At 51.3% G+C, this 26,963-nt stretch overlaps 2 protein-coding genes across 2 annotated transcripts in view; one reads left to right on the forward strand and one right to left on the reverse strand.

Annotated features, from left to right (window-relative positions):
- Nucleotides 1-26,963, forward strand: part of CASKIN2 (CASK interacting protein 2) — a 79,929-nt gene that overhangs the window by 13,855 nt on the left and 39,111 nt on the right. The window lies entirely within an intron of this gene.
- On the reverse strand, nucleotides 13,991-20,986 carry MCHR1 (melanin concentrating hormone receptor 1). Its single transcript, XM_048064220.2, has 2 exons — nucleotides 19,701-20,986; nucleotides 13,991-16,672 (listed from the first exon to the last, which is right to left on the reverse strand). The coding sequence occupies exons 1-2, from the start codon at nucleotides 19,756-19,758 to the stop codon at nucleotides 15,624-15,626; spliced, it is 1,107 nt and encodes a 368-aa protein (XP_047920177.2). The 5' UTR covers nucleotides 19,759-20,986; the 3' UTR covers nucleotides 13,991-15,623.

Genomic DNA, 26,963 nt, shown 5'->3' on the forward strand with positions numbered 1-26,963 from the left:
GAGCTGACCAAGTAAATCGAGCTGTTGCCAGTGGCTGTCACCCATCTCACAGCCAGGAGCCAGGATCCTTCCTGCAGGATGCAGCGCATGGACCTGGGCTGTCCGTGGTGGTAAAGAGTGTCTCAAGTTGTGTGCTGCTGGGAGGCTAAAGCTCACCTGGGGCCTGGCTGCTGTGTGTCATTCCCCTGCCTGTGCTTTGTGTCCCAGTGCCCTGCTCCTTGCTATGGTTAGAGGCAACCGCGCAGCCCCGTGCTGTGCTGCGGCTGGTAAATCAGCCACTAAAGCAGCATTTCCACTTCTTGTTTAAAAACACTGCCTGCACTAAAAATATCTCTGCCCATGCAACCCAGACTCCCAATGGAGGAGTTGTTGGGCAGCCTGGCTTGGCTTGCAAGGGTGCTGAGCAGGCTGCTTAGCATGACAATAGAGCCCTTTCATTGTTCATATGCAACAAGTGCAGGGTGGGTGTGATGAAGAGGCTGCTTTGTGATTCACAGCTGAGTCACAGGTGCTCTGACTGGAGGTGTCCCCACCTTAGAGCAAGGGGAGATGACTGAACTGAGGCCTAAATCCTAAATCTAGCCCCTGGGAGGTCAGAGGTGTCCTTCCACAAACACCTTGGTGGGTAATCACTGTTGCAAGAGGTCTGGCCTCCTCCTTTTGCAGCTGCCCTGCAAACAGAGCCCAGGTTGGGTTCAGTGTGTTCCGATTAACCCCAAAATGTGAACCATGTGAAAAGTAGTGCTGCTGCCCCGTCTGTAGTGTGGGATGACCTGGCCCTGCTCAGATGTGGAGGATTTTCTGGTTTTGCAGCTCTTTGAGGATAAAGGACATGAGTTGAGCCTTAATTGTGGCTTTAAATGAATTTAAATCTCTTGAAAAGGCTGCAGGTAAAAATAGAGCTCTGGGAGGAGGAAGTGCCTTGCTGCAGGGGCGGCTGGTTTGGCAGGCTGGACTTGAACATTTGGGGTGTCTGTGGAAAGGCCAGAGCTCGGCTGCCTTCGTGCAGGGTTAAAAGTGGTTGAAGAGCTGTGGCTGCTGCTGGGTGAGGTCTGTTTCAGCTGGAAGACTGAAATGGCTGCCACAGGCTGCCGAGGCCATCTCCCTCCTCTGTCAGTCTGCAGCGATGCTGCCTGGCTGCTGCTTCTCCACTGCTTTAGTTCATAGGAGAAAGGAGTTTCTGGAGCTGTTGCTTGGTTTCTTTTGAGGAGAAATAAGCAGAGAAATGTTAATGGGGAAAATACAGCACTTCCCCTTTACCGGTTCTCTTTGGTTTGAGGTAAAACGCACTCAGGCTCTGGGGAGGAAGAGGAGTGCCTTCCATGTGGTTGTCTCAGTCCTGGTTTTTGTTAATGTAATTTTGTAGCCTGTCTCTCAAAAGGCCTTGCTAACGAGGCAGGGTGTGAACTTGGTGTGAAGGTGCTGTAAGCAGCACTGCCTACACATGGGGCTACCGAACATGGGGCTGTGTGGTTTGTAGTCCCAGCCAGGCTGTCTGGTTTAATTCATGCTGCTGCCCTTTCCGTCAGAGGCAGCTTGTTCTCAAGGTGGAGAAAAATATTTGTGATCCCAGGGAGATTCATCACAGCTGGTGCGTACTCCACTGATGCTGACCCTGTTACGGCTGAGTTGAAATGCCAGGAGTTGGGCCCTGTTGTGCCAAGCACCACACAGATGTGGGATAGTTAAGGTAAAAAACCCCAAATGACTCAGAGGCAAGTGGTTATGGGGGAAGAGGGTGCTCACAAACAGATCTGACATGGGAGAGCAGAGCAAATTGCTGCTGTCCAGCCTTGCAGCCCCAGAAAGGCTGGTTTCCTCTGCTGTGGAAGAGTAGCTTGGGGGAGTTTTGGAGGAGCAAAGATGTTCCCTCTGTTTCTGGGTTATGAACGTTGTCACTTCTGTCTGATATTCCCGAATCCTCAGGGGCAGTGGTGCTACAGGCATTAACCAGAGTAATAACAAGTCATGTATTTATCTTGCATCATGCCCAGAAGGCCAGAAGAGGAGATCTGGGATGCAAGTTGCTGTGCTAGATGTACACTAAACCATAACAACCCTCTGGGCTTCCAGCCCTTGCTGCTTGGGGGAAGCATCTTAATCAAAACCCAGAAATGCACAGGGGCTGCTTGGTGCTGACGGGGAGGGAAGGAGGCACTCATTGCTGCGAGGCCAGCCTGCACCACGGAGCCGGGGAGGACGAGCCCTGCTCGCTGTGTGGATGCACGGGACATCGCTGGCAGCTCGTGGAGCAGAGCCAGCCCAGGAGCGCCTCTCCTCACCTGCAGGCCCTGTGGGAAGCAGCGTGGGCAAACCCCGGCTTCCCAGCTGTATTTGTTACACTTGGCAGCAAGGGCCTTTTCCATCCTGCCTCTGTGTGAAGCCTGAACATCTGGGGGGAGCTAAAACTTGGTAACAGCATCAACAGGAGCTCTGTTCTCCTCTCTAATGACTCACTGATATGGCTATCAACTCGTTACTGTGCTGCTCTGCCTAAATGGACAGTTAATTTGCTCATAGCAGGCACTACTAGTTCGCATCCCTTATCCACTGTTATTGATGTAACTGCACCCAGCCACAAATTAATTGTCTGCTGCTTTGTTTGCTCAGAGCAAATTGCTTGCAGATCTATCATAAATTCATAGATGGTAGATGAGTGGCGAGGTGCTGTGTCCTCTCCAGCCCTGTGTACCAAACTGATTGTCTGATTAACAGCCCGTGGTGCTCAGAGGGAGGGAGGTGTGCTCAGGAGCAAAATCAGGGAGCTTGAGAGGATGGTGCTGGGTAACCTCTGAAGGTACTGGCTGTTTGCACAAGTAGCTCAGTGTCACTGTCATCGTTCTCTCTACTGCATGCAGCTGGGGAGTGATGCAGAGGTGCTGGGGTTAAGCCCTGCAGGAAGAGCTGGGGGCGAGCCATCATCTGCCTGCTGCTGGAGCGAGACTCGTGGCTGGGCTTGAAGTGCTTGGACCTGCACACACAGGCTGTTTCTTCCGCTGGTTTGTCTTCACCCAGCAAAAGTGAAGTATTCTGCCCTGTCTTCACGGCATTGACAAAAGTCTAACATCAATGATCTTAAATTAATGATATGTTGAAAGCTCAGGGCTAAAGGAGCTGGAATTAATATCCTTGAGACCTGTCTAGTTCTGCCTCTTCTGACACCTCCTAATTTTCCATGTAAATTGCCTTATGGATCTTTGGCTCAAAGGCTGCCTTGTTTGCGGGGGGAGTCTGGCATGTCTGCTAGGAAATTATCCAGCGTAATGGCAAGGTTATAATTGTGCTGCAGCTATTCAGACCTGCCTCCCCTGCGTGGACGCCCTATCTGTGACTATTTGAATAATCACCGCATTTATAGCAGTTCAGCGTGCATTTCTGGTTTGTTAATACCCTACACCACTATGTGATAGGCCCGTGTGTGCACAGTTGTGCTCATAATAAAGCATGATGTTTAATCCTTTTGTTATATTGACTCCACTTTGCATGAACAGCGGAGATGATTCTTATGCACACACCTGGAAGAATAAGCTCAGGCTTCGGCTTATCCATGTAAAGCAAATTCACCCAGAATTTTGCAGGAAGTATATAAAGGTGTGAGCACAGCTGCAGGGAAATAGATTCAAAAGGTGTTGATTCACTCAGTTCTGGATATTTTGCTGTACAATCTGGTTTCACAGAAAATGAAATGTGGGATTTGACTTTTGAAAATTAGTCATACAATGGGGGAGAAGCTGTGCAAGTCATTCAATCAGCTGAATTTCATTCAGCTTTTAAATTAAAAAAGTCTATTGACTGTCTGTGCTTTCAGTGCTGCTGACCTTGATGGCTGCGTAGCACAGAAGAGAACTTGTCGCACCAAGCTCTTCACGCAAATAGAATAAATAAAAATGAGGCACAGAAGAGCCAGCATCCCTTTGTGCTATGTTTGCAACTGGAAAAATCCCTTCATTTTCACGCAGCACCTCTCCTTACTTTTAAGGCCAGACCTGAAGAGCCACAGTAGCATCAATAAGCTCGCAGAGGAGGGGGAAGCCTTGTTGGCAAGGTGTCCCTGGTTGAGCCTGGAAGAGGGTTGCAGAAAGGAGTCTGTGTGAACAGAGGTGCAGCCAGGTGTGTGCCCGTGCTGTAGGCTCGGGGGGCTCTGCCCTTTCTCTGCCCTTTCTCTGACAGATCTGCTCCCTGGGCTGGTGGGACAGGCTCGGGCTCAACCCTGTGGAACCTGGCAGCTGCTTTCAGGCAGGTGTGTGAGGGCGGGGGCCCTTCTGACATCAGGAATGAGAGGGAAGTCTTTGCTTGGTTCAGTCATCAGACTTCGGGGATAGATCAGCAGAGACTGGGCACCAGGTTCATTCTGGCCATTAAATTGTTTATCAGGTAGGGAGTTAGGATGGGAACGAGCAGGCCAGAAGCTTTCCTACTCAGGCAGGATCTGTGTAGGCTGGAAGGTGGCTGTGTGGGGAACATCCCCTTGCTGACACCGAATGTTGCTTTGGGCTTTGCTTATGTTCAGTTTTGAGTTTGTTCTACAGGGTGTTTTGGCAGCAGTGAGTTCAGGGCATGCTCAGGGAGGGGAGCCTGAACAGGCACCTATGCTGGCTACAGAACAGGCTGAAAGCAGCCAAAATCAACCGCCTTGACAGAGCTACTAACAAGAGAAAGAAGAATGCAATAGATCTTGGTTTAAAAAAAAATCACCTCTGGTTTTAATTAGTTTAATAATTACATTTTCAGTCTGCTTGAAAGACTCAATCAACTTTTATTTTCCACCCTGGGAGAAAGTAGTGTGATCTAACTTCTGGAGGTGGCTTATTTAAAAAGAACCAAACCCACAAGTTTTCTTTCATAAAACACCAGGAAGATTTTTTTTTCCCCTGTTGACTACTCTTCCCTTCATGCTGAAACTGTGTGGCTCACTGAATCTTCAGTGCCCATTGCTCCTCCTGGAGCCTAAAGCAAACCTCTGAGAGGTGCTGCTGGTTTCTCTTAATATCCTCTGAGGTGCCCAAACAGTACTGAATGGTCTCTGTAATTCCTTAAAGCTTCCTTGCATCTCTGTCCCTTCCCGGTGTACCACCGCCCCTGGTTATAGGCGTCTTTTATCACATAATAGACATCTTTAATATAAAATCGTACAGCTTCGACAAGTGAGCTAACATCATGATCCTAGAGGCTGATGCAGTCCTAGGTGTGGTGACCCTAGAGGCTGATGCAAACTTTCCCAGCAGCCTAAAAGGAAACCTCCAAGCAGAAGCCCAATGGGGAGAAATCAGGTCAGGAGCAGGGAGGAGAAAAGCCAGTGTCATGCTATTTGGGTGCTTTTACTGTGTATTGTCATCCAGGGCGGAGTCTCTGAGGTTCCAACAGCTTGTCTCCTTTTAAACCAGTGTGTGTGTGTGCACGAGTGGTTGTCCTGAGTTGACAAACCAAGCTAGGCAGATGGCTGGAGAGGTGCTGTTTCATCTCGCAGTCTGTGGAACAAAGCTGTAAATAACCCTGGCAAGCAAATTGCAGGGGAATGTTCAAGATCTGATGTGTCTTGTTGGAATATATCCCCACCACTATGAGCACCCATTTCTCTAGCTGTAAAAATGGGGATACGTTCATTTCTGCCCAGCTCTACAAGTTCTGAGGACGGAGTTATTAATGCCTCATTAAGTGGCCCAGGGGGTGGTGTAGAAGTGCAACCTAAGACAGTTTTGCTAGCTTCAAAAAATAGTAGAGCATCTGCTAATCAATACTCGTTCCCACTCGTCCTTATCCCAACCAGCTACAGCTCGAGTAAGGCTATTATTTTTTCCCCCTCTAGGTGTTTGCTGTTCTCACTAATGCATCCTGAAACAGCCAATGGCACCAAAATGTCAGATGTGATCTGAAGCAGCAGGGACGGGTAATAGAAGCCCCTTGCAGAGCCAGTGCTCCAGCTGTCCTCATTATGTGACGTTGTCCAGTGCAGGCAGGCATTTCACAAGTCACTGAGCGGCTCCCACTTTCAGACAGTGGTGTTTCTTCTGGAAGTAGATGGGTGTCCGTGTCTGTTCGGATTTTGCAGTGACCTTTTGTAACCTTTTTCTTTTGGAGCCATTTCCCTTTTTCTGTTACTGCACCCTTTCATTTGGTTAAAAGGAACAGATATTTAGCAATTTGTTTAGTCTTCCAGCCAGGATTTATACTCCATATTTCTCAAAAGTTCCTTTACCCTGAGAGGTATCAGCTTTCCCCTCCCAGGAGTCAGGCTGATTTGATTAGGAGACTGAGCTGAATTCTGCTTCACAGTGCCCCGTTCTGCAGCAGCCAGCTCTTGTCTCTTGCCACCAGTGCCACCCTCAAATTTCCCCCTTGGAGCATTGCTTTGCAAGTCACACCCGCTGCTTTCCGCCCTGAGGTGGCTGCATTCTGGGGAGTCAAGTGCGGGTAAATCGGTTTCTACAGGGTTTTGATGAAAAATGTGTTCTGAAATACAAAATGCTGCTAAGGCAATAACTTTGTGAACTGCCTTTGTTTTTTCACACTTGTAATAGCTAACAGTAGCAGAAGGATTGAATTCCTCTAAGGACCATGGTGCTCTGCATTGTTTGAGCCTGTTTACCGTGTGAGCAGTCAGAGGCAGAAATTAAAATTTGGGCTTCTACACTCAGCTGTCACAATTGCAATTCATTAGTATTGATGGCTCCTCTTTAAAGAAGAGATTAAATGTTTCAGAAAGTCATGATGGATCAAGTGCATCACAGCCTTATTACTGGTTACAGAAGCGTGTTTTCTGCAAGTAATTCTGTAAATCAGCTGTATGCCACTAAAGCTTAGCCAATCTCTTACTCATCTGAAGCAATCCTCTCGCTGCCGGGTCCTGTCTTCCAGCATGCAGGATGCGTCTGATATCTTTGCATCTATTGGAATCTGTATTTTAAAGAATTAGCACAGTGAAGTGATCTGGGTAGATTAAAGAAATGGAGTTTGTCCTGTCTCTAATCCAGCAAGTCTCAGTTTATCTGCCCAATCCCTGATGCTCTGTGGCTTGTCAGCGCAGTGGCTTTTATCTGACACTCAGCTGATTGCTTCAGACTCAAGTTCTTCTGGTAGCTTTCTCTCCTTGAATCACTCGCTGTTTTTCTGTTTTCCATTCCTGTATTAAAGGACAGTCAAGATAAACAGTTGCTGTGATTTTATCTGAGATGTCAGCCTATACTTTCCAAGAAAACAAAATGGTCATTTTTCTGTCTTCAGCCGTCATCTGAGGTTTGAATCACCAGAATTTGTAAAGCACTTGAAATTATTAGATTCAATAAACTAAGGACAGCAACATGTCATCTTGGCAGTTTGTTTTGGTGGTGAAATTGGAGCCCTGAGACTTAGATGTCAAACTCCTCTCTTGGGCAGCTACAGAAGAAGCTTCTGGCATGATCCAGACCTTGTTTTGCTTGGCTTTAATCTAATCCCACTTCATTAATGCTGATGGAGGCAGTAGTGTGAGAGCAAACTCTGGTTTTCTTCCTGCAGTCAACTGGTAAAAGGGGGTCGAGGCAGGCCAGTTGTGCAGGCAGCCTGCTTGCACAGGCACATGCCGTTCAGTGCCAGCAACTGCCTGATGAATGTAGACCTCATGGAGGTGTGTGCCATGTGCAGGATGCCATCCTGCTTTGGAAGGGATTAAATACCCATCCCAACGTGGGTGCTGAGGCTGGTCAGATGGCAGTGAGGCTGGGTGCTACTCGCACCCCTTCAGCAGGTCAGTTTGGTCCTGGGGTGTCTCTGGACGTTGCAGGCAGGTTCCCAGGTTAACTCTTATTCCAGGGGTTAGTAAGACCTGCATGTGTGTGCTGGAGGGAGCTGCGATATGGAAGCACAGCAGAGTGCTTCAGTCTGGTCCACAGTTGCCCCACATCTGCCCACAGCGGACTTTCAGTGGTGTAGGTCACAACTCCAGCACTTACAGTTTGCTTTATCATAGTACCCTTGTAGTCTTTCAAGCCTTTCCTCTCAAAGCACAGAGGATAACTTCTGAATTTTCACAAATGGGTGTGAGTTGTGAATGCTGCTGCTGAAGAGAAACTTCTCTAGGCCTGCAGAAGCTAAGACAGCATGAAGAAAATAGGCAGGCAGCCAGCCACAAAAGGGCTGACTACCACCAGGCCTGCCGTGGAAGGCCTGCTCAGACATTGTAGTAAATAAGCCAAAGCTGTACACCGGGCCAAATCTCCCTGCGCATCTGTGCGGCCAGCTCAGTACAGCCTGGAGACCACAGCGGTGTCTTCCCTATCTCACATCCACACACAAACACCGCTTCTATGTGCTTTAGCCAAATGTGGAGATGAGTACGTAGCAGGATACCAACAGCAGGGCTCTAATCCAGTCCTAGCTTGTCTGAAATTGAGCCCAGCACCACGTGGGCAGGGAAGATGGTAAAACAAACTGCTGGTCTGGAGATGTTAGCGGCTGAGAGGTGGGCTGCAGAGGCTCCCAGAGCACTTCTCCAGTGGTAGGATCTGTGCTGAGATCCTGTACTGTGATGGTAGAAGGTCTTATAGGGTCTGCCATCTGAACCTGGAGAACTGTGGCCGTACCCCTGGGCTATAAGTGCAGGAGAACAAGGGGGATGGCGGAGCCTGCACAGCTTCCAGCTGCCTTCAGAAAGGCTCGTGTTTGTGTTCCCTGCCATGGTAGTGTGTGATGCTTTCCTGCTCCAATGGGCTGTGCAGCATCTCACCGGGGGTTTTACACACATTTCTTTGCTCTTGCCTGTGCTCAAGTTGGCACTGGAGCCACTGGGAGATGGCCTGGCTGCCCTTCTGCTCTGATGGAGTTTGAAGATGAAGGGGTCTCTGGGACATACAGGTCCTTGTGCTGGTCATTGCTTTCTAAGAACCCAGACTGGCCTCTTTGCCAATCCTGTAGCCATCAGCACTCCCCGAGATCTCCTAGTAGGACCAGAAGTAAAGCCACAACCTGCTGACTGGGCATAGCCCTTTTCTTGACTGTGTGCAAAGCTGGTCTGCTCCCTTTCCCTCTCCTCGGTAAGAAAACAGGAGTAATTAGCTATGCTGCAACAATATAATGAACGGCAGGCTGGATTTGCTGGGTAAAGCCTCCCTGAGCACATAGGAGACATCCTAATTACCCTGATTGGGCCATTACGATGCAAGGTTGATGGGGAGATGCTGGAATGTTGTTTTGCTTTTTTCTTTTACCCAGAGTCTGAGAGTGTCAGGAAAAGAGGGGGGAGGTCTCATTAAAATCCCCCCAAGAAAGACACGTAATTCATTTCACACGGAACAATTGATGTTTCCCATGCTGCAGAAAGACTGAATATTAATTCCAGCAAATGGGTCCCTTCTCATTGAGCTGCCAGTGTTTGTGTTCTTAAACGTAGATATTGTGTCAGTATTGGCTGGGGGCCTTGGCTTGGCACAATGCGTCTCAGCCTAGGAGCAAATGTTTGTGTACTTTCTCCAATGGCAGTGGTTGGCTGGGGAAAAGTATCTGGACTTGAATAAAAGCGAAGGATGGGCAACTTGTTCCCTCTCTGAGAGGTGACATTTTAGTCCTTTTTTCCACTCCTGAAGCAGTTTCCTGTTGATAACGTAACGTGTTTGCGCCGCCAGAGCGCTTGGAGATCTGAGTCCGGGATTAGGGTCTAGGAAGCTGCATAAAGGCTTGACCTTTGTTAAACAGCCCCAAAAGGGTCAGCCCCCAAAGGGTCTGTGCAAGCTGAAATCTGAAGTCTTCATTTCTGAGCAGGGGCGAAGGACAGAGGGAGGCCTGAGGTGACCCATCTGTTCCTTTTCAAGCCTGTTTCCCTGGGGGGAGAGACCTGGCTCTGGACATGGTGCACGAAGAACCAATCTCCTAAAGAAATAAGTGGATAAGAGCTTTAAGAAGCTCTCATTGATGCTAACTTCACCCGCCACTTCCACCCTGTTCATCCCTACCAAGTGCTCTGTACCGAAATGTGCACACGAATGCTAGTGTTTGGCTTTCTGTGCTCAAACCCCGTGGGAGAGAAGTTACAGGACTGCATCCTGCAGTGAGGTGTGGGTGTCACAAGCACTGCTGCTGGATGGGGCAGGAGTTTGCTCCTTGCTCTTTTCACCCGTGCTTTTTCCTTTTCTCCCTGCACAGAGAGCCCTGCTTTCCCCTGCGAAGTTTCTGGTGGAGCAGGGCATGGCAGCCCCGTGTTGCTAAGCTGCTGTGTTTCAAGCAGCGCGTGTAGGAAGATAATCATAAGAGCTCCTTCAAACTTAGGAAAAAAAACCAATTCAATAACAACCAAACATTAGAATAATTAAAGTGATGTCACTGACTGTCAGCCCTCCCTACCCTGTGAGTGGAAACCTGCAGGGGACAGAAGAGCACGGGTTGGAGGGAAGGGCTGACTCATCTGTTAAACCTCATTTCTTCCACTTAAAACTAAGTTAAGGCCTAAACCAAAGCCCGTGTGTGTCACCGCTGAATCAAAGCTCAGAAAATCCCCTGCCCTGAAGGTGTTTGTTGCACCAGGCCGTGCAGGCCTCCTTTTCTCATGAGGTGTTGGGTGATGCGCTCAGTAGCCAGGGTGCAGTCTGCTCCCTGTTCCTTGTGCTAAAAACCCCGACTGCTGTGGGGTAAACTCAACCTCACCCCGATGTAACGGGCAGAGCCTGGATCTCAGCTCCGGGGCTCTCACCCTGTGTGGAGCTGCAGGACTGAGCCCTGAGCCTTCAGCAGTGCTTGTGCTGCTCGGCCGCTGTGCGCAGGGAGGGCGATGCCGATGCAGCCTGACTTTGCTTTTGGAGGAATCCTTCCCGACCCCAGGGAGCGCTGGCATTACTCCAGCGTCAGGTTGCAGCACAGCCTAACCACGTTTAGAGGCAGTAAAACGTACTGAGCTGATGGCCCTGGAGGCTTTTCTAACGTCCCTGTCCTCAGCATGTCCAGAAGCGCTTTGGAAAGCAGCGCTCTGTGTGCACTGTCACGTCTCGCACTGGAGTAAGCCACCTCTCTGGTGTAACTGTGCGGTTGTTGAAGCCCACTTCTGCCTTTCTGGAGGAGCCATTGCTCTCCTGGGAGATGAGGGGTGGCGATTTCCGTAGCCGGCGCGTTGCACGGGTAAAAGGTGCTGAGGGGATCAACTACAGGCCCTGTGCGATTGCAGGAGCAGTTTCCCACATGGGATCTGGGCAGGGCGCAAAGACTTTAAAAGCAGCTATCACCTCTAATGCTCCCCTGTACTGAGGGTCTGCGTCTCTTCAAAAGGTTTTTCCCCCAGTGGTGCAGAGAGCTTTCTGTTCCGCGCACTGCCCTCTAAGTATGGCTTCCACATGCCTTACGTCACCTGGAGGCACCCAAGGGCTCCCGCCTGCTGGAGAAGCTTCCCTGCTTGGCGATGGGGACTCCAGCTGAGCCCCCCACCCTTTCACATCACCCATCAGTGAGACTTCCCTGTGTGCTGCCCCCTTCCCGTGTTGTCTGTGCCCCCTCCAGCCCTGCTGCAGGAGGGCTCAGCCCGCGGCGGTGAGCGAGGAAGGGCATCGCTGTGTGGTCCCCGCATCTGGCAGGAGGGCTACCGTGAAGCGAGTGGGCTGGGAGCGTATCTGTACCTGTTGCATGGCTCGTCTCCCACCGGTGAGTCTGGTGAATGAAATTCATCCAATTAGCCACCCAGGAGGACTGATGAAACACCGTTAGTCAGCCGGGCTGTGTCCCAGGGGCCGTGAGTCACCCGGCCTCCCCCCTCCCCAGCCCGCAGCGCGGGCTCGCTCCCCGTCAGGGCTGCGAGTGCTCCTGGGCAGAGACTTCAGGCAGAGAGCGGTGTTTGGGGAAGGATGTCACCAACCTGCTGCCTGGCAGGGCTATGGGGACCTCAGCTCATCCTTCCCATAGAGCTGCAACAGTGGGATAGGAGGGAGTAGGCTTCATTGCCCCATGGGGCTGTGGATAGTGGAGAAGAGGTAACTGAAAAGGGTGAGTTGGGGAATAAATGCTGCAGGCAGCTGCCGAAGAGGGCTCTGCTGCTAGCTTGGGAAGTAGAAGTAAATTAACTGGACCGTATGCCCCTTGTGGGAGTTTATCAAGAGCGGGTCTGTGACATGTAACTTCAGTCGCACCTCAAAGGACAAGGAGGGGAACAGGAGTGGGTGGAGAGTGAACCCATCTGTCATCCTGCTGTCTGACCAGGCAGCTAGCAAACACACAGGAAAAGTGCTGGTGAAAAGAGCCAAGGAAATTTGTCTCGTCCAGAATGGCAGGCTCTTGAACCAAGCAACTAGACTGAATAGGTTCTTTCTACCACCCTTTTTTCCCCTCCTTCCTGGCTGTTTACTTGGATTTCCTTTAGTTCCTCTCGAGCGAAGGAGACAAAGGGCTGCCTACAAGAGGCAGGGCTGCAGGGAAACACGCTGTGTTATCTCTGCGCCCTGCTCCCCGCGCCTTTCACACAGGCTGCAGCACGGGCTGCCTATCTCTGTGTGGGTAGCTGTGTCCTGTTCTATTTAGCGATGCCTTTTGTTCTGCCTCTGCAATCAGCAGCAGAGGCACTGAGATGGGGCAGGGGGCATCACGTAACAAATATGAACAGCAGAATAGACCAAGAGGTAAAGCTGGGTGTGGATCAGTACACTGACAGGCTCTTTGACTCAACAGAATCTGCTTCGGGAAATAGTGGAAAGGAGTGGGATGTTTAGTGTTGGCCACGCCGAGGGGGTGTGGGGCAGAAAATGCTGGCTTGCCACCGTGCTGAGCTCTGGGGCAGGGTGCTGGAGGAGGGCTGGGGCTGGATGTGGCCCAGCAGGCAGGAGGGGGTGCAGCTCCTCAGCAGCAAGGCTGTGTCTGAGTCCTTAAAGGTGGTCTCTGGGGAGGGTGTCCAGCAGTATAGGGTGGTGGTGTCAGTAAAGGAATGGCATCCTGTCCCTCCATTGCATCCCACGCAGCAGCAGGGCAGGAGGGGTTACTGCCGGGGAGGCAGCAGAGGTACACCGGCTACGCAGAGGCTATTTAGCTACTAGAACTCCTTAAAACACCCTAGGTAGGGGGACACCTTTGAGCAAAAGATTTGGGTTCGAAGGAGCAGCTTTTGTTCATCTTGCCCAGTGCTTTGGGGTGACCTAGAGGATGTGGCAAAAAGCTATATGCTGTCTGTTCTTTGGTTTGCTTTCTGTCTGCACCTCTCTTCCTAGCAAATCCACAGGTGTCTGCATCCCTCTGTTCCTGAAGAGCATTTGCTGCAGTTGTTACGGATGTACATGGGGAGGGAGGGAGCCTGCAGACAGCATTTGAACATCTGGGCTAAGGAATCCTTGCAGGTGGGCGGGAGGAACGTAACTGGGAAGGGGCAGGTGCCTCTGCTGGGACTTGGGCTGAACGGGGAGCCCTCATCCCTTGCACTGGGATCAGGTCTGTCTAGCAGAGCTGTTCCCCCTTTAGATCTCATCTATGTGAGGACTCTGTCCTGGGGAGGTGCCAGTGTACTGTGCCTTGATGTCGGTGTGATGGGGTCTGGAAAAGGCTTTCCCCATGGAGACCCTTTCCAGCATTGCACCAGCTGGTTCTGGCCTTGCTCCATGGTTAGCCCCCTGTGCCCTGGTGGTTTTGAGCACGGGGCTTGGCCGTACCAGGTCAGCCTGACTCATTTAGGATGGGAATAGATTGGCTCAACCATAAACACCTTTACTGTAAGCAAGATAACATCTTTAATATGCTGCTCTGAGAGCTCTGACAGTTCAGTTGTTTTTCCTTTCCTTTACGCTTTCCTCGCTGCTGGTATTAAAGGAGGGGAAAAAAGCACTCAACCTTTACCACCTTTCACAGATAAGAGTCCCAGTCCTCCCTTTGACTTCCTTGTAGAAGAAAGTTACAACAATGGTTTCACTTGTCTCGAGAGCAAGTCTGTCTTGGCACAGCACACAGCTTCCTCGACCTTCGCTCCTGAGCTCTTCGGGGAAAATGCTGACCAAAGAGCAAAGAAGTCCCGTGAAAACCAGCACAGGTGAAAATTCCTGGAATTTAAATGGGGGCGAAGATTTTTAAAGTCATAGTTTGATATCTCTATACGTGCCTGTCTGGCTTTGTTGTCCAGGGAAAAAAGGGGAGAAAATTGACAAAATACCACGGAGTCACAGTGTGGATGTGCTTCTGTGGTGGGTGGAAGCTGGCAGAGCCTGGAATGGAAATGCAGGGCTCCTGTTACGAGGTTTGTTATGATCTGCTCTGATCGCTAGAGGTGAGTGAATGGCTGTTTGTTCTCTGGGGGGTGTAGAATGAAATACTGGCTGTGTTTAAAAATACCTGCAAGCGCGCTGTGTGCACTAGGCACACCTGAAGGCTTCAGAAGTCCTGTGCAGGTGGTAGTCTGGCTGTTCGGCTGCGTAAGGGTGAATTTCAGTTCTGGGGATATTGTGGGTGGCTGGCAGCATGAAACCAGAAGTGTGGTAACAAATTCTTCTGTGCTGTGAGATGTTTTTAATGCCTTTTTATATTAAATTAATCTGCGGCAAACAGTTCCTCCATGTTTGACAAGGTGTTTAACAATGCCTGCACTATTCCCCAGGAGTCTCTGTCAGTATAATCCCCTGCCTCTAGCTGATCTGTGCTGGCTTTTCTCTAGTCTTTGTAACAAGCAAAGCAATTTCCTAATCTTCAACTGTTAAAGCCTCATATGCAAACTAGACATTTAATTTTCCCTCTAACTTTTTTTTAAAGCGTTTATTATTTTGAAGAAGCTGCGTAAGCAGCTCTGCTTCCTCTGAGCTGCCTTTCCATATCTTCTTGATCCACAGATCTCTGCACACTGTGTTTTCCAGAGTCATCTTTAAAGCCTGGTACCTGGGGTTCCCTGATGGCCATGCAGACTGCGAGGCACGAGCAGCAGGAGGAACTAGCAGTGTGAAAATAGGCTCATTGGCATGAAAAGCCACAAGTCTGGTGTTAGCAGTAGTTCTGAGAATTGTTCGCAGTCCCTTGAAGCAGTGCAATTGCTATCTGCCTGATTTTGCTTGAAATAGTTAGGATTAGCATCAAAATTAGCCAGCTTCTGAAAATACCTTGGTTGCCAAACGATATGGCCCACTGGAGGCAGATGGTGCTGGACCAAAAGGCCAAGCAGCGGACATAGGTGAGACACCTGTCCCCAAGATTGCTCTCACTTCAATTTGCTTCCAGGTTATGAGCACAGGCATCAAAGTTCCCAGCTCAGATATATTACCAAAAACAAGTATACGAAGCTGTATTTTGAAGGCTCAAGTTTTGAATCCAGAGGCTCCATATTGTCATGGTGCTTAGAACACCGGCCGTGCCAAGAGGCAGGGGAGTCTTTGGGCAGTGTTGTTGGTAGAGGCTTTGCTCTTCCAGGGTGACATTCCCCCTTGAAATCCTTCTGTCCTTTCTCTCTTTTCCATTCATCCTCTTTGGGGGCCCAATGTCTGGTGTGACAGAAGAGCCCTGCTGTGCAGGGGTGGAAAGAAGCAGCAGTGTGCAGCATCTTGGAAACCCAGGGCAGCGGAGGAGCAGAGCCCTGCAGTGGAGAGGGGAGGCACCTGGACTCTTGGAGGTTGAAGCCTGGAGTTACATGCTTCACCAAGAACTGCCTGAAGCTGCTGCTCTGCCTAGCAGAAGCACACAGATGGGAAAGCTTTCTGCTGTGGTGACTTCAGTGTCCCCTAGTGAACAGCCACAGTCACGGGCAGTGAACGTGGGGAGAAGTCCTCCAGAAACTGAGTCTGCTGAGTGGATTCTGGTGCCAGTTTTAGGCATACGCTGGCATCTGTCATGCTGTTGTTGTTGACAGAGCTGCTGTTGCGACATGGCTCTTTTGCGGGGCGGATGGCCACTAAGAACTGGCGCTTGAAGGTCTCGCTGAGGGTAATGTAGAGAAAGGGGTTGAGGCAGCTGTTGGCATAGCCCAAGCTTATGGCAAAGTTGTAGGCGTAAAAGAAGGCCATGGATGGGGTGTCAATGCCGAGGTGAACCAGCTGGAGGATGTAGAAGGGGGCCCAGCAAATGAAAAAGGCAGAGCAGATGGCAACCGCCATGCGGGTGACTTTCTTGGTACGTATCCGGAGGCTCCTCTGGGGCAGTGGGACCACGGTGGTGGCCATGTGCTGCAGGATCTTGAAGTAGACCACGCAGATTACAATCAACGGCACAGCAAACGCCAGCATGAACTGGTAGAGGGTGAACCAGTAAATATCAGTCTCTGGGTTGGGAAGCAGGAGAGCGCAGCGGACAGTCCCATCCTCCAGAGGCATAAGGCCTGCGTACATCCACACGGGAATGATCGTCAGGAAGGAGAGGAGCCACACCAAGCAGATAACGAGAGCTGCAACACAGGGGGTACGGACGTAGGTGGATTTCAGAGGATAGACCGTGGCCAGATAACGGTCCAGGGTCATCACTGTGAGGATGTTGGTGCTGGTGATCTGACTGTTGGTGTCCAGGGCAGTGATGATGGTGCACAGGGGAGCTCCAAAGTACCACGAGCCATTGCCTAGGAGCTGGTGGATGAGGAAGGGCATGCCCAAGAGGAAGAGGAGATCCACAATGGAGAGGTTGAAGATGAAAATGTCAGGCACGGTCTGTTTGCACTTCAGCTTCTTCTTCTTGACGATAGTGTAGATGACGATGAGGTTCCCCACGATGCCCAGGAAGCAGATGATGCTGAAGAGACTAGGCATGATCACGTTGGTGTACGGTGCTGGCTTCTCTGCTACTGCCAAAACAAACCAAAATCATGAGTGCAACCCAGAGACCACCTCTAGATATGTCTGCTTGCCCTGTCTGGGACCTGGATCCCCCTCGAAGACGTAGCTTGGAGAGATGTTTAAGACCCTCTGCTGTCCTTGAGGAGGCTTAGCTGGGGATGTGACACCTCCTCCCCTGCTGTGCAGGGTATGCAGCACACCCCCACCCCACCCCAAGTCTTACTGGCTCTGTAGGCATCTTTCCTCGGCTCTCCTGACGTACTTCTGTCCTGCCCTGAAACAACCCCGGCCTTGTTGGGGGCTAACATCAGGCTGGTGTGCCTCTGCTTCTGCCAGCATCCCCCAGGGAAGTGATAGTGACTTTCCAGAGAATACTGGATGTCTGGCCTGCTTGGAAGGTGGTGCGCGAGGCAACTTTGCACATCAGAGAAACAAGCCTCTACCTGGGTGCCAAAATCCAGATACAGGTGACAATCAAGCTGCTGTCAGAAAACTTCAGTTTGTCTGTTGGGTGGTTTATCTGTCGTTCAGTACGAGACAAAGTTCATTGACCGTGCTGGCACGTAACTAATGTTTATCTAAATTGGGAGATCTGGGACTGTACTGCAGCTGTGGCCCAGCTCTGTGTCAGGGTTAGGCCAGAGCACGTCTCCTTCCTGGCTTCCTTCCCTGCCCCTCTCCCTTTCTCTAGTTTCCGTGGAGAAGAAATCCAGGTGTGGGGGCCAGGCAGGGTTGGGAGTAGGTTTCAGTGTGGTCCTAAATCAGGGAATGCCCCACCTCTACAAGGAGCAAAAACATGGCTTAAGGCTGCTCTCTGTGGGTTCTGGATGTGGGTGGATTTCCAAAGCAAAATTATTGCGATAGCACCTAGCTTATCAGCACCAATGCTTGAATATTGCTCGTTGAGGTGAGAGGCCCAGACATAATCAAATTCACGTTCTCCTCGTCCCTATCAGGGTTTAAAATCACACTGAAGCCACGAGCCCACAGCACCAACCAACAGATTTCTGCTCTTGTGCCCATCAGGTTGTACCTGAGGCACTGCTGGAGGTGCTCTGCGTTGTGCAAGTGCCACGTGCGCGGTGTGACAGTCTGAAATCACCCTGCTCAGCTGAGGCAAGCCTCCTTTCATCTCATTACTCCCTGCCTTCCTATGGGACCTGTTTTGTTTTTTTTAGGGGAGGGCTTTGTGTGAGTAATTTGTGTGGCTGTTACAAAGACATGCGTGACAGCCTCTAAGCCTTTCATTGAGTCGCAGATGATTCAAAGCGATTGGAAACGCTTTTCAGTTACTGTACTATTGCTTTTCCTCAGCAGCCTCCACCTGTAGGAGTGAGGTCACCTCCTCCAACATAACTGAGGGAAATACTGGAAATGAAATGAAGTGAGATAACATACTCCTCAAGCATTCTCTGCCAAAGTGGTGTCTGTTTGGGGTGGTATTTGCTGACACCTACAATTCTTGAGTACAAATGTCTGTGGATTTACTTTGGTGTGCGAGAGAAGCTTGACTGAGTTAGCAAAATAACTGAGGCTGCACCATTTGTCTGGCCCTTGGCTGGAAAAGTGTGTGTGCGTGTGTGTGTCGTAGCACCCATGTGTGGTGTTTCAGAGCTCCTGGAAGTGGGGCATGAGCTGATGCTGCCCCATTTTTCTGCTACTAGGACGCAGGCAGAATAGATGTACCCAAGGCCAGGCTCCGGCGGAGCAGTTGCTGCGCCACTTGGTCTGCAAGGAAATGCCCCCTCTTAAGTGGCTGTCCATAGATAAGTGTTATCAGCATCCTACTGAGACCTGACACTTACTCTTCAGCATCCGGCCTGTGCATCCCCTGAACAGACAGACAGGTCTCACACCTTGATGCTGGGAGATGGGAGACTGGAGGCTGGGGGATGCCGAACGTGGTTCTGCTATTCCGTGGGTAGCTACTGGGAGCTCTGCTCTCCTTTCTTTTAGCCCCAAACTTTGTTGAGAACGTGGTGGGAATGGATTATATGATTAAAGTGTGAAGGCTGCTTCTTTAGCTGAAAACTGGGACAAAATGACCCTTTTTTGCAGTGTAATAGCAGTGCTCGCGGTGACCCTGTAATGTTTCAAGGGAGCTCAGCTGGCCTTAGAGCAAAGTGTGTGCAAGCCCGAGGGCTCTGTGTGGAAGGCAGATGCATATAGTGCTGTAGCAGCTTGCCTGATGTCGGTGTTCATACAGGCAGGAGTTTCAAGCGTTATTAGCTGGAGGCTAGCATGAAGCTGGAGTTTGCATGTGTATTATGGGATGGAGTGAGAAGTAGATGATTGTCAAATACTCAGAAAGTTCTCTCATCTCAAGAACAAAGAGGCTTTAGAGATGATTGAATCTGAATTTTCAATGCTGCTTCTGTGCAGATCCGAGTGTCTGTTTGTACACAGAAGCAGCTACTCTGAGGCATTGATTTCTCCTTGCCTGGAGATTTGTGGCTGCCCTGCTACTCCGGAAAAAGACCAAAGGGAACTGCACTGTGTGAACTCAGCGAGGACCAGCATACATCTTTTATCCAAAAGTGATTGTTGTCCTCAGCCATGCCCCGATGCATAGCGCGCTGCATCTTCAGTGCCTTTTGGAAGGAAGCACCGTAATCCTACTTTTAGATTCTATAGGACACGCCGGGGGAGAGGACCTAAAAATCCACCTGCAACCACCTTCTGGGGGAGAGTTCCACTGCCTCGTACCCTTGAGGACCGCCCTGCCCACCCCTCCACCATCGACCTGAGCAGAGAGAACAGGAGGCTGGGGGGGGGGGATGCTCTCTGCTCCCCTCCCTGCTCGTTCTCTGCTCCTGCCTCCCCTCCCGGAGGCCGGCCGGGCTCCAGCCTCCCCTCCCTGGCGCCGAGGCCCGGAGGCTGCGGGGCCAGGAGGTGCCGGAGGCCGGGGCCCGGAGCTGTCCTCCCGCCGGTGCTGAAGGCTCCCGGCCTCCGAGAGGTGCGAGGCCGGGCAGCCTCCGCGGGACCCCTTCCCCGGGAGCTCTGCCCCGGCCTCTCCCCCCCCATACCCCCTCTCACCTGAGCCGTTCCGAGCCTCCGGCGCGGAGAAGTTACGCGAAGAGTTACCGGGGGCCATGGCACGGAGCGAGCTGGGCGAGCGGTGGCCTCGGGGGCTCGGCGGAGGCGCTGGGGTCCGTCCTGCGGGGGGCTGAGGCTGAGGCTCGGCTGCGCTGCGCTCCGCTCGCCCGCTCCCGCCCCGCCGAGCCCGAAGCAGGTACTGACATCAAGGAGCAGCCGAGCCGGCGGCCACGGCGCCCGAGAGCAGCAGCCCGCCGGCGGCGGCGGCTGGGAGGGGATGCCCGAGGGTCGCCGAGGGGCAGCCGAGGGTCGCCGGCTCCCAGCCGAGCTCTGGCCGCTGCCTGCCTACGGCTGCGGCGAGCGCCCCTTCGCATCGCTTTCCTGCAGCCCCCCCGACGGCCGGCTGGGGCTTGCACCCTCCCGTTGCATACAGCCAGCCTTCTCTCGCTGGCGTCAGTAGGAGAGGAGGACCAGCTTTTGCCTTTTAAGTAGCTCTGCTCTCTTGCCTTTCGCTGTGGATTTTCCTCTTGCAGATGCCCTTTTCGTCCCTGACTCATAGGCAAGTCCCTGCAAGTGGAGCTGGGGGGTGTTGGGGCACCAGATCGCCCTCCAAAAACTGTTGTTTTAACCTTCTCACCCCTCTGACTCTAATTCCCACCTGAGATTCTTCACTTGTAATTAATCCTCTGCTGTTTTCTGCTCTTACAGCTCATTTGCTTCGTAGCTCCAGAACTCAGCTTGATCTCTAGCTCGGGTTTTGTGTTCCCCTTCTTTTGGCCTTAAAAATACCAGGCAAGAACCCCCCCTTGGGTTTTGAGAGAGTGCCCTGCTCTGGGTGCAGTGTCAGAGCTGATGATTTTGTTATGCTTCCCGTCCACTGTTTGTCCATGAGCTGCGTTCCTCTGTTGTGGTTTGATAAATCACCCTTTGCTATCAGATCGTTCCATACCTCCAAACGTTTCCTGCGCTGAAGTGTGGTATCGTGTCAGAAGTCTGCAAGAAAACCAGCAGCAACAGGCAGCTTTCTCTGAGGTTTAGTGCGGCGTAAGGGATTAAGTTTACTTCATAAAAACTTAGATCTCTGCCTGGACATCTCCTTTGCTTCCCTCTCCCTGTAGTAACAAAGGCTGACACCAGCCATAGGGACCATTTTTTAATTTTATTTGTGGGGGGGGAGGCTTTGCAAATCTGTATCAATCAGGACTAGAAGTGACACGTGCCATTAAAAAGGAGGCCCTGGGTATGTGCTAGCAACAAGCCCAGCATGGGCTGTGAGTCAGGTTTGACAGCAGCAAATCTGACAGACAGTTCTGGGCTTTTCACCACGTCAGCGGAAGCCGTTCATCATTATTAGGTTGTCCTCTAGTGGACCGCCTGGTAGACAGAGACCTGCAGCATGCTTTGCCTGGGCTCTTAAGAACTGGAGACAGGATGGGGCCAGTTCATCTTTTATATTGTATGAGGGGGTTTACTCAGTCTCTGGAGTTGCCTTTGTAAGTGATTTGCCCGGCAGGTTTCTCTCCAGTAGATAGCCATGGTGTATAAGGCAGTTTTGAACCTGCACAGTCTGTGGGAAAGGCGGCGTTTCTGAGTCACTTAATATTTTCTTAATACCCTTTTCCTTTTACATCTTGGGTAAATCTTAGTGCTCATCTGTACGGGGTTACTGCTGCCAAACAAGCCTCGGTTTGTGCACCGGGATGATGGAGTTAAGGCAGGAGAGCTGTTGGGAACAGGGTGTAGTCATCTGCAGCGAGTGCCTTTGTGTGATTATGCCTAATCTAGTCCTGAAGTGCAGAGATTGCATGGGAAACGGGTGGGCTGCTGCTATTCCAAACGTTTTCCCTGCACAGACAGGCTCCTACTCCCTTTCTCTGGAGAGGAACTGTCTTTCAGCTTTCAAAGCAGGAACCTGCTGTTTAAATTTAGCAGTTCCGAAAGCATAACAGTATTTTTAACTTGCATTCTCAAGTATTGTTCATCTGTGAAACTGCCTCGCGTGTGAGGGGAGCTGTAATTCCTCCTTGTCAGCTGTAGGGGCACGGCAAACCCCAGCCACTCCGTCCCTGCTGCACGCGTGTCAGCTGCGGTGACGGCACCGCGCTCAGCGCCCTGCGTTCACATCACCCGCATGTGCCTGTTTTATTACCGAGCCTTCAGCGTCAGGCTTCGACGAGGTTTGGGCCTCCCTTTTATGCCAACAGCCTGGGAAAGTTCTCATCCCAAAGAAGGGGTGGTCTTCCAGCCCCCCCGAGCTGAAGGGTTAGGTGGAAGGAGTGGAACAGGAGCTGCAGCAATCAGCGACGTGCAGCCTGGCTGTGTGCAGCGCTCACTGCCACGGCAATCAGCTTAATATCAGGCTGAGCGTTCAGAGGCAGCAGATCTCGGAAGGACGAGTTCTGTGACTGCTCGTCTGCTGGAAACGAGCAGGGACGGGCACTCAGGGGACCCGGGGATGTAGCCGAGGAGTTGTACTAACCATTCCATGTAATTACAAGGAAGATTGAGACGTTAACCCCTTGAAAACATGTATTAAATTAGAAGAAAGATATAGTAATTAACAAAATCAGGGAACTGCCATCTCAACAGCCTAGGCGTGGAAATGGAGTTCAGCCCTTGGTTATAAAACAAACAATTACTTCTTCCTGCAACCTCTGCATCACAACTATCCTTCAACCGTCCTGTCTGCAATATCACTGTTATGAAGAAAGATAGTAATCTTCCAAGGCTGCTGCTAGGCAAATTCTGTGATTGGGGAATGAATCTGGCTTGTTTAACAGTGGCTTAACCCTGAAAGGCTCTTGCATTTCAGTAATGAGCTCCATTTCCTGCGTCTGTCCCAGCTGGAGGTCCTGTCTTACCCAGTACGAGTAGAACCGCGGCATCCCTGGGGGTTGAGCGCAGCACCAGCCTCTGTTACTGCACTGCTGAAGCCTTTCGCTAGCTGTTTCACCAAATACTTTCTCATTAGGTGAGAAATTAATATTTATCTAGCACCTAGCTACTACTCCGATTTGCACCCTGGAGAGAGGAGCTGGGTTGTAAACCCTTCCCTGTAGCTCCGTGGTCTCTGTATTCACAACTCCAGACTGAGAGGATGGAGCTCTGCTTGCCGCTCAGCTCTTTGTCCTTGTTTATATTGATCAAATGGCGTAATAAGTGAAGTTTAGCCCTTGCCGTGGCCTGAGGGGTAGGCATGATTTCATTTGGGATGTTAGACGTGATGCGTCGACCCTCCAGCCTGGCTGAGTACCTGACTGCTCGTGTCTCTCGGCAGTAGCTGCATATCAGTCTCACTTCCTCTTTTTCAGGCAAAATTGGTATTTTCCAGCTACTGACCTGTTTTGCCTCCCTTCTTCCTAGAAACTGTCTTTGCTACCGCTTCTCATCTACAGGGAAAGAGAATGGCACGTGGCAAAGTTAAAAAATTTCTCTAAACCCCACGCTGAGCTTGAGGTCAAAAATTGTCAGTAATTCTCTCTACAGCAGCGCTGGCTCAGGCAGCGTCTCCTACACCTCCCTGCAATGATTATCCCAGCACGACTGTTTGTAGCACAACAGACGGATATGTGCTGAATCTAATTGCTTGATTTAAAAAATAAATAAATTAGGAGCAGCTTCATCAAGGCAACTTGGTGGTGATCCAGGTCTTGCTGTCATCGGTCTGGATGTACACTGCACGTGCCGTCTAGTTGGCTGGAAGGAATTTGCTGTTGTATTCTGATGCCTTACGTGAATCGGAGCAGTGCTACCCTGATCTCGGGTGCTGCCCCAAGCTGGTATTAATGAACCTGGAGCCACGGCCTGAGGCTGAGCTCCGAGCAAACCCCCCGTTTCCCAACTCTCAGGCTGTTTTCTCTTACATGTGTGAATTTCTAATGAAGGCAGCAGAGTAAATTCCCTTTCTCAGCTGCTCACTAAAACCACACATGCCTTTACAGGAACACTTAGCTCAACAATTACCTAAATGCTTGTTATCCCCACTGGATTTCTTGTTAATTAGAACAAAGTGGCCATTTATCCGAAGCTAGATGACCACCACCTCTCTCCCTGCAGGCTTCCTCCTGCTGAAATGAAAGATCTGGGCTACCTGGTCAGTCCTGCCTAATTCCAGCACCACGCTGCTAATTTGAGGTTTCAGCCTTCAGCCTCTGCCCTGTCTGGCTGCTCACAGCGAGCCAAAGGCCAAGGCAGCAGCTTTCTGTGGTTTGGTTTTCATTGCTAAAGCTGAGAGGATCCCAGAGACAAAAGCACAGCCAAAAATAACAAGGAGGGGCCAAGCAGGGCTTGCCCCGTGACGGGGAAGCAGAGAGGCTTGCAGGCTGGCCGTGGCCAGTGTGCAGAGGTCAGGGATGTGGATGCACACTCAGCGAAACAGGCAGATCCCGCTGGCGAAGATAAGAAGCTGCAGGCAGCTCTCCGTGTCAGCCAGAAATGGCCAGGAGCCCCGAGGGAGACAAATCCAGCCTCAGGGTACGGTGTTAGTTGCCTTGCTTCCCTTTTATGAGAGCAGGCATTAGCACAAGGAAGAGACAGCTGGAACTTGAATTCCTCCTGAGTCTGAATGGGAACAAAAGTTTCAGCTCGGATCTGTAGCTCGTGGATAACTGCGCACGGGGCTCAGGAGGAGAGCAAGAGGCTGTTTTGCTGGAGGGGGTGGGAGGAATAAACAAGAATAGATGTCTGCCCAACCCGCAGCGATGGCTCTGCTTACCCTCTCAGTGAGGATGATGACAGTGTTGAACTGCTGATCTGATGTTACAGATCTGAGATGAAGCAAAACTGAAAAGCCTGAGAGGTTCAAGTCAGGGAGACGAGATAAACTCCGCTCGCCGCCTGGGAAGAGCTGTCACATGAAATTGCAAATCCAGGCACAAGGATTTATGACAGAGCTATCAAAACACGAGGTGGTGTTTTATAACCAGATACTGCAATCCTGCTGCCTGACTCCGAGCAGGGGCAGGAGAGCAATAATAGCTGATGTTCTGAGCCGCGGTACGCTGAATTTACATGAGTCCGGTAAAGCGTTTGATAGCGTCTCCCAGGAAATTCTCAAGTTGGAGGAGAGGAGAGGCCCAGAACTTGTAAAATACAAAACAAATCGCAAGTGGGAGCGAGGTCTTGTGTTGAGAGGGGAGCCGTTAGTGTTGATAGCATCGGATGGGAACCCCTCCTGACGGAGACCTGCGAGCCCCAGGGCAGGCTGGGCTCCGTTGGCAGGCGGTTCTCTGCAGCAGCCAGATGTTTCTTTCCCCTCTTGCCCCTGGCAAACCAGCCAGATCTGCTGTGTGCTGCCACTGGGAGCCGAGACATCTGACCCGCTGCAGGCGGTGGCTCAGGGCGTCGGAAGAGGTGGGAACCTTTTAAAATGATAATGAAAAAGTAAAATGACGATCATTTATGAAAACAGTAATTGGTAAACCACTTAGCATTTCACAGCCCCAGGGCTAAGAGCAGAGGCATGCATTCAGCAGCAGCAATAAGCGTTTGTTTATCAGCTGGGAGTTCATTAGGTGGAAAGACGGGAGAGGAGCAAGGCGAGGGTTCAGTACAGTACGAGCTACCTGTTTAACACGGCTTAAAAAAAGGCAACTGCGATTCTCAGGGGGATCAGGGGAGACGTTTCCCTTGCAGGAATTACTACCATTGTGTGAGACGGAGGGAGACTTCCTCTGGCAATCCGCGTGGATTTTTGGTCTGTTGTGTCCGGCTCTCCGCAGGAGGCTGGGCTGCAGAAAGGAAGGCGCGGGTCGGGGCGCAGGGCGGTCTGTGCCCTGCTGGGTGCGGCTCAGCACCACGTCCAGTCCTGCAGCTCAGGCTCCCGGGACGCGACCAGGATGGTTGCTGTTTTCTGGTGCTTCTTTCAGACTTGATGCGGGTTTCAGCAGAAGGGTTAAACAAGCCCTAAGTAGGCCGATTTGCTGCTGGCCTTAAAATACTTGGAGAGAGTTCATCTGGATAAAAATCAGCCCCAAATGTTATTTTTGATTGACTCAGTTCCTGAAGGGTTTTGCGGCAGTAGAGGATGCAGATACAGCAGCGTAATGCTTTCTAAATGTCCCGGTTTGCCACCAGGCCTCTTTCTTTCCTCTTCCCCTGATTCTCCCGGTGTGTGAGAAGGGCGGTTGGTCTGGAAGGCACTGGAGATATTTCTGCTGCCTCCTGCCCTGGGTTATTCCTCTACACAAAGGCCCGGCCCCACATCTTGAGCCACCGTGGCTCTGTGGTTCAGCGCACATGGAGCCTGCCGGCAGCACGCGCCTCGCTTACGCCTGTTTTTTTTCTGCTGTGCCTGTTTTCCCCAGACTGGGGTGACAGTGCCTTTGTAAAGCAATTTGAAATGTTTTGTGAGAAGTTTTGTCTAAGAGCGTGTGTCTGTGAATCTGCGTTGCTGACATTGCAGCCGGAGTCGTTAGCAGACCCAAGAAAGCGGAGCTATCTCCTGATGCAGGTTCCTTTCCTGTCAGAAACACGTAGTTAATTAAAGCCTCCTCCTGAAAGGAATTTCTTAGCTGCACTGGAGGGATAACAAAGCGAAAGCGGTGTCCTTAATCCAGCCCTTTCATCTCCTAGAAATTCCTTCCTCTCCCGTCTTTCTCTGTGTCCTGATTGTTAAAAGAAATGAGAAATAATTTCCACTTGGAAAAAAAAACAGGACAACAAAACTCAGCCCAGCTGATCGCAGCAGAAGCCAAGGAGACGGGAGCTGAAAGGAGGGAGCTGTTAATGAAGCGTCAGCAGCGAGCCAGGGGCAGGAGCTGGAGCCCGTCCAGATGGCCCGGCTAATCTGCTGCATCCACTTCACAATGCTCCTCTCGGGGCCGAGCCTGGCCGAGCCAGTGGCCTCTGCAGCACCGGTCAGCTGCAACCTCAGCTGCAGCCTCCAGGGAAGGTTTGCCCAGGTTGCATCAAGCCTCCAAATTGTCTCTTCTGAACCCGCCGTGGATACAGAGCGACGCCTGCCCCGCTGACCCAAGAGGGAAATGGAACCCGACGTTGGCTTTCTGCACCACATTCCTGCAGGGATGCATCAGCCACCTGGGGCTGCTCTCCCTCCGGCCCTCCCTGCCCTCAGGGCAGAGCGGGGCTGGCAGGAAGGAGCAGAGGGTGAGGAGAGGCCGGAGCACGGCTCCGCAGAGCCGGCAGCGCGGGGATCAGGGGCTCGCCAGCACGGCTCTGATGGCAGTGTGCTGCAGCCCAAGCACCCGTGCCTCCCTTCATCCCCCGTCAGCCCGGATATTCGTGTTTCCTGGCCTGACAGAT

The sequence above is a fragment of the Anser cygnoides genome, chromosome 19, assembly GCF_040182565.1.
Source record: "Anser cygnoides isolate HZ-2024a breed goose chromosome 19, Taihu_goose_T2T_genome, whole genome shotgun sequence".
NCBI classification, from domain to species: domain Eukaryota; kingdom Metazoa; phylum Chordata; class Aves; order Anseriformes; family Anatidae; genus Anser; species Anser cygnoides.

What these genes read in the sequence shown, in the direction of transcription:
- MCHR1 (XM_048064220.2), bottom strand. Translation starts at nt 19,758, where the DNA reads ATGGCCCCCGGTAACTCTTCGCGTAACTTCTCCGCGCCGGAGGCTCGG. An exon ending in GGAGGCTCGGAACGGCTCAG is followed by an intron (nt 16,673 to 19,700) that starts GTGAGAGGGGGT and finishes TTGTTTTGGCAG; the next exon opens with TAGCAGAGAAGCCAGCACCG.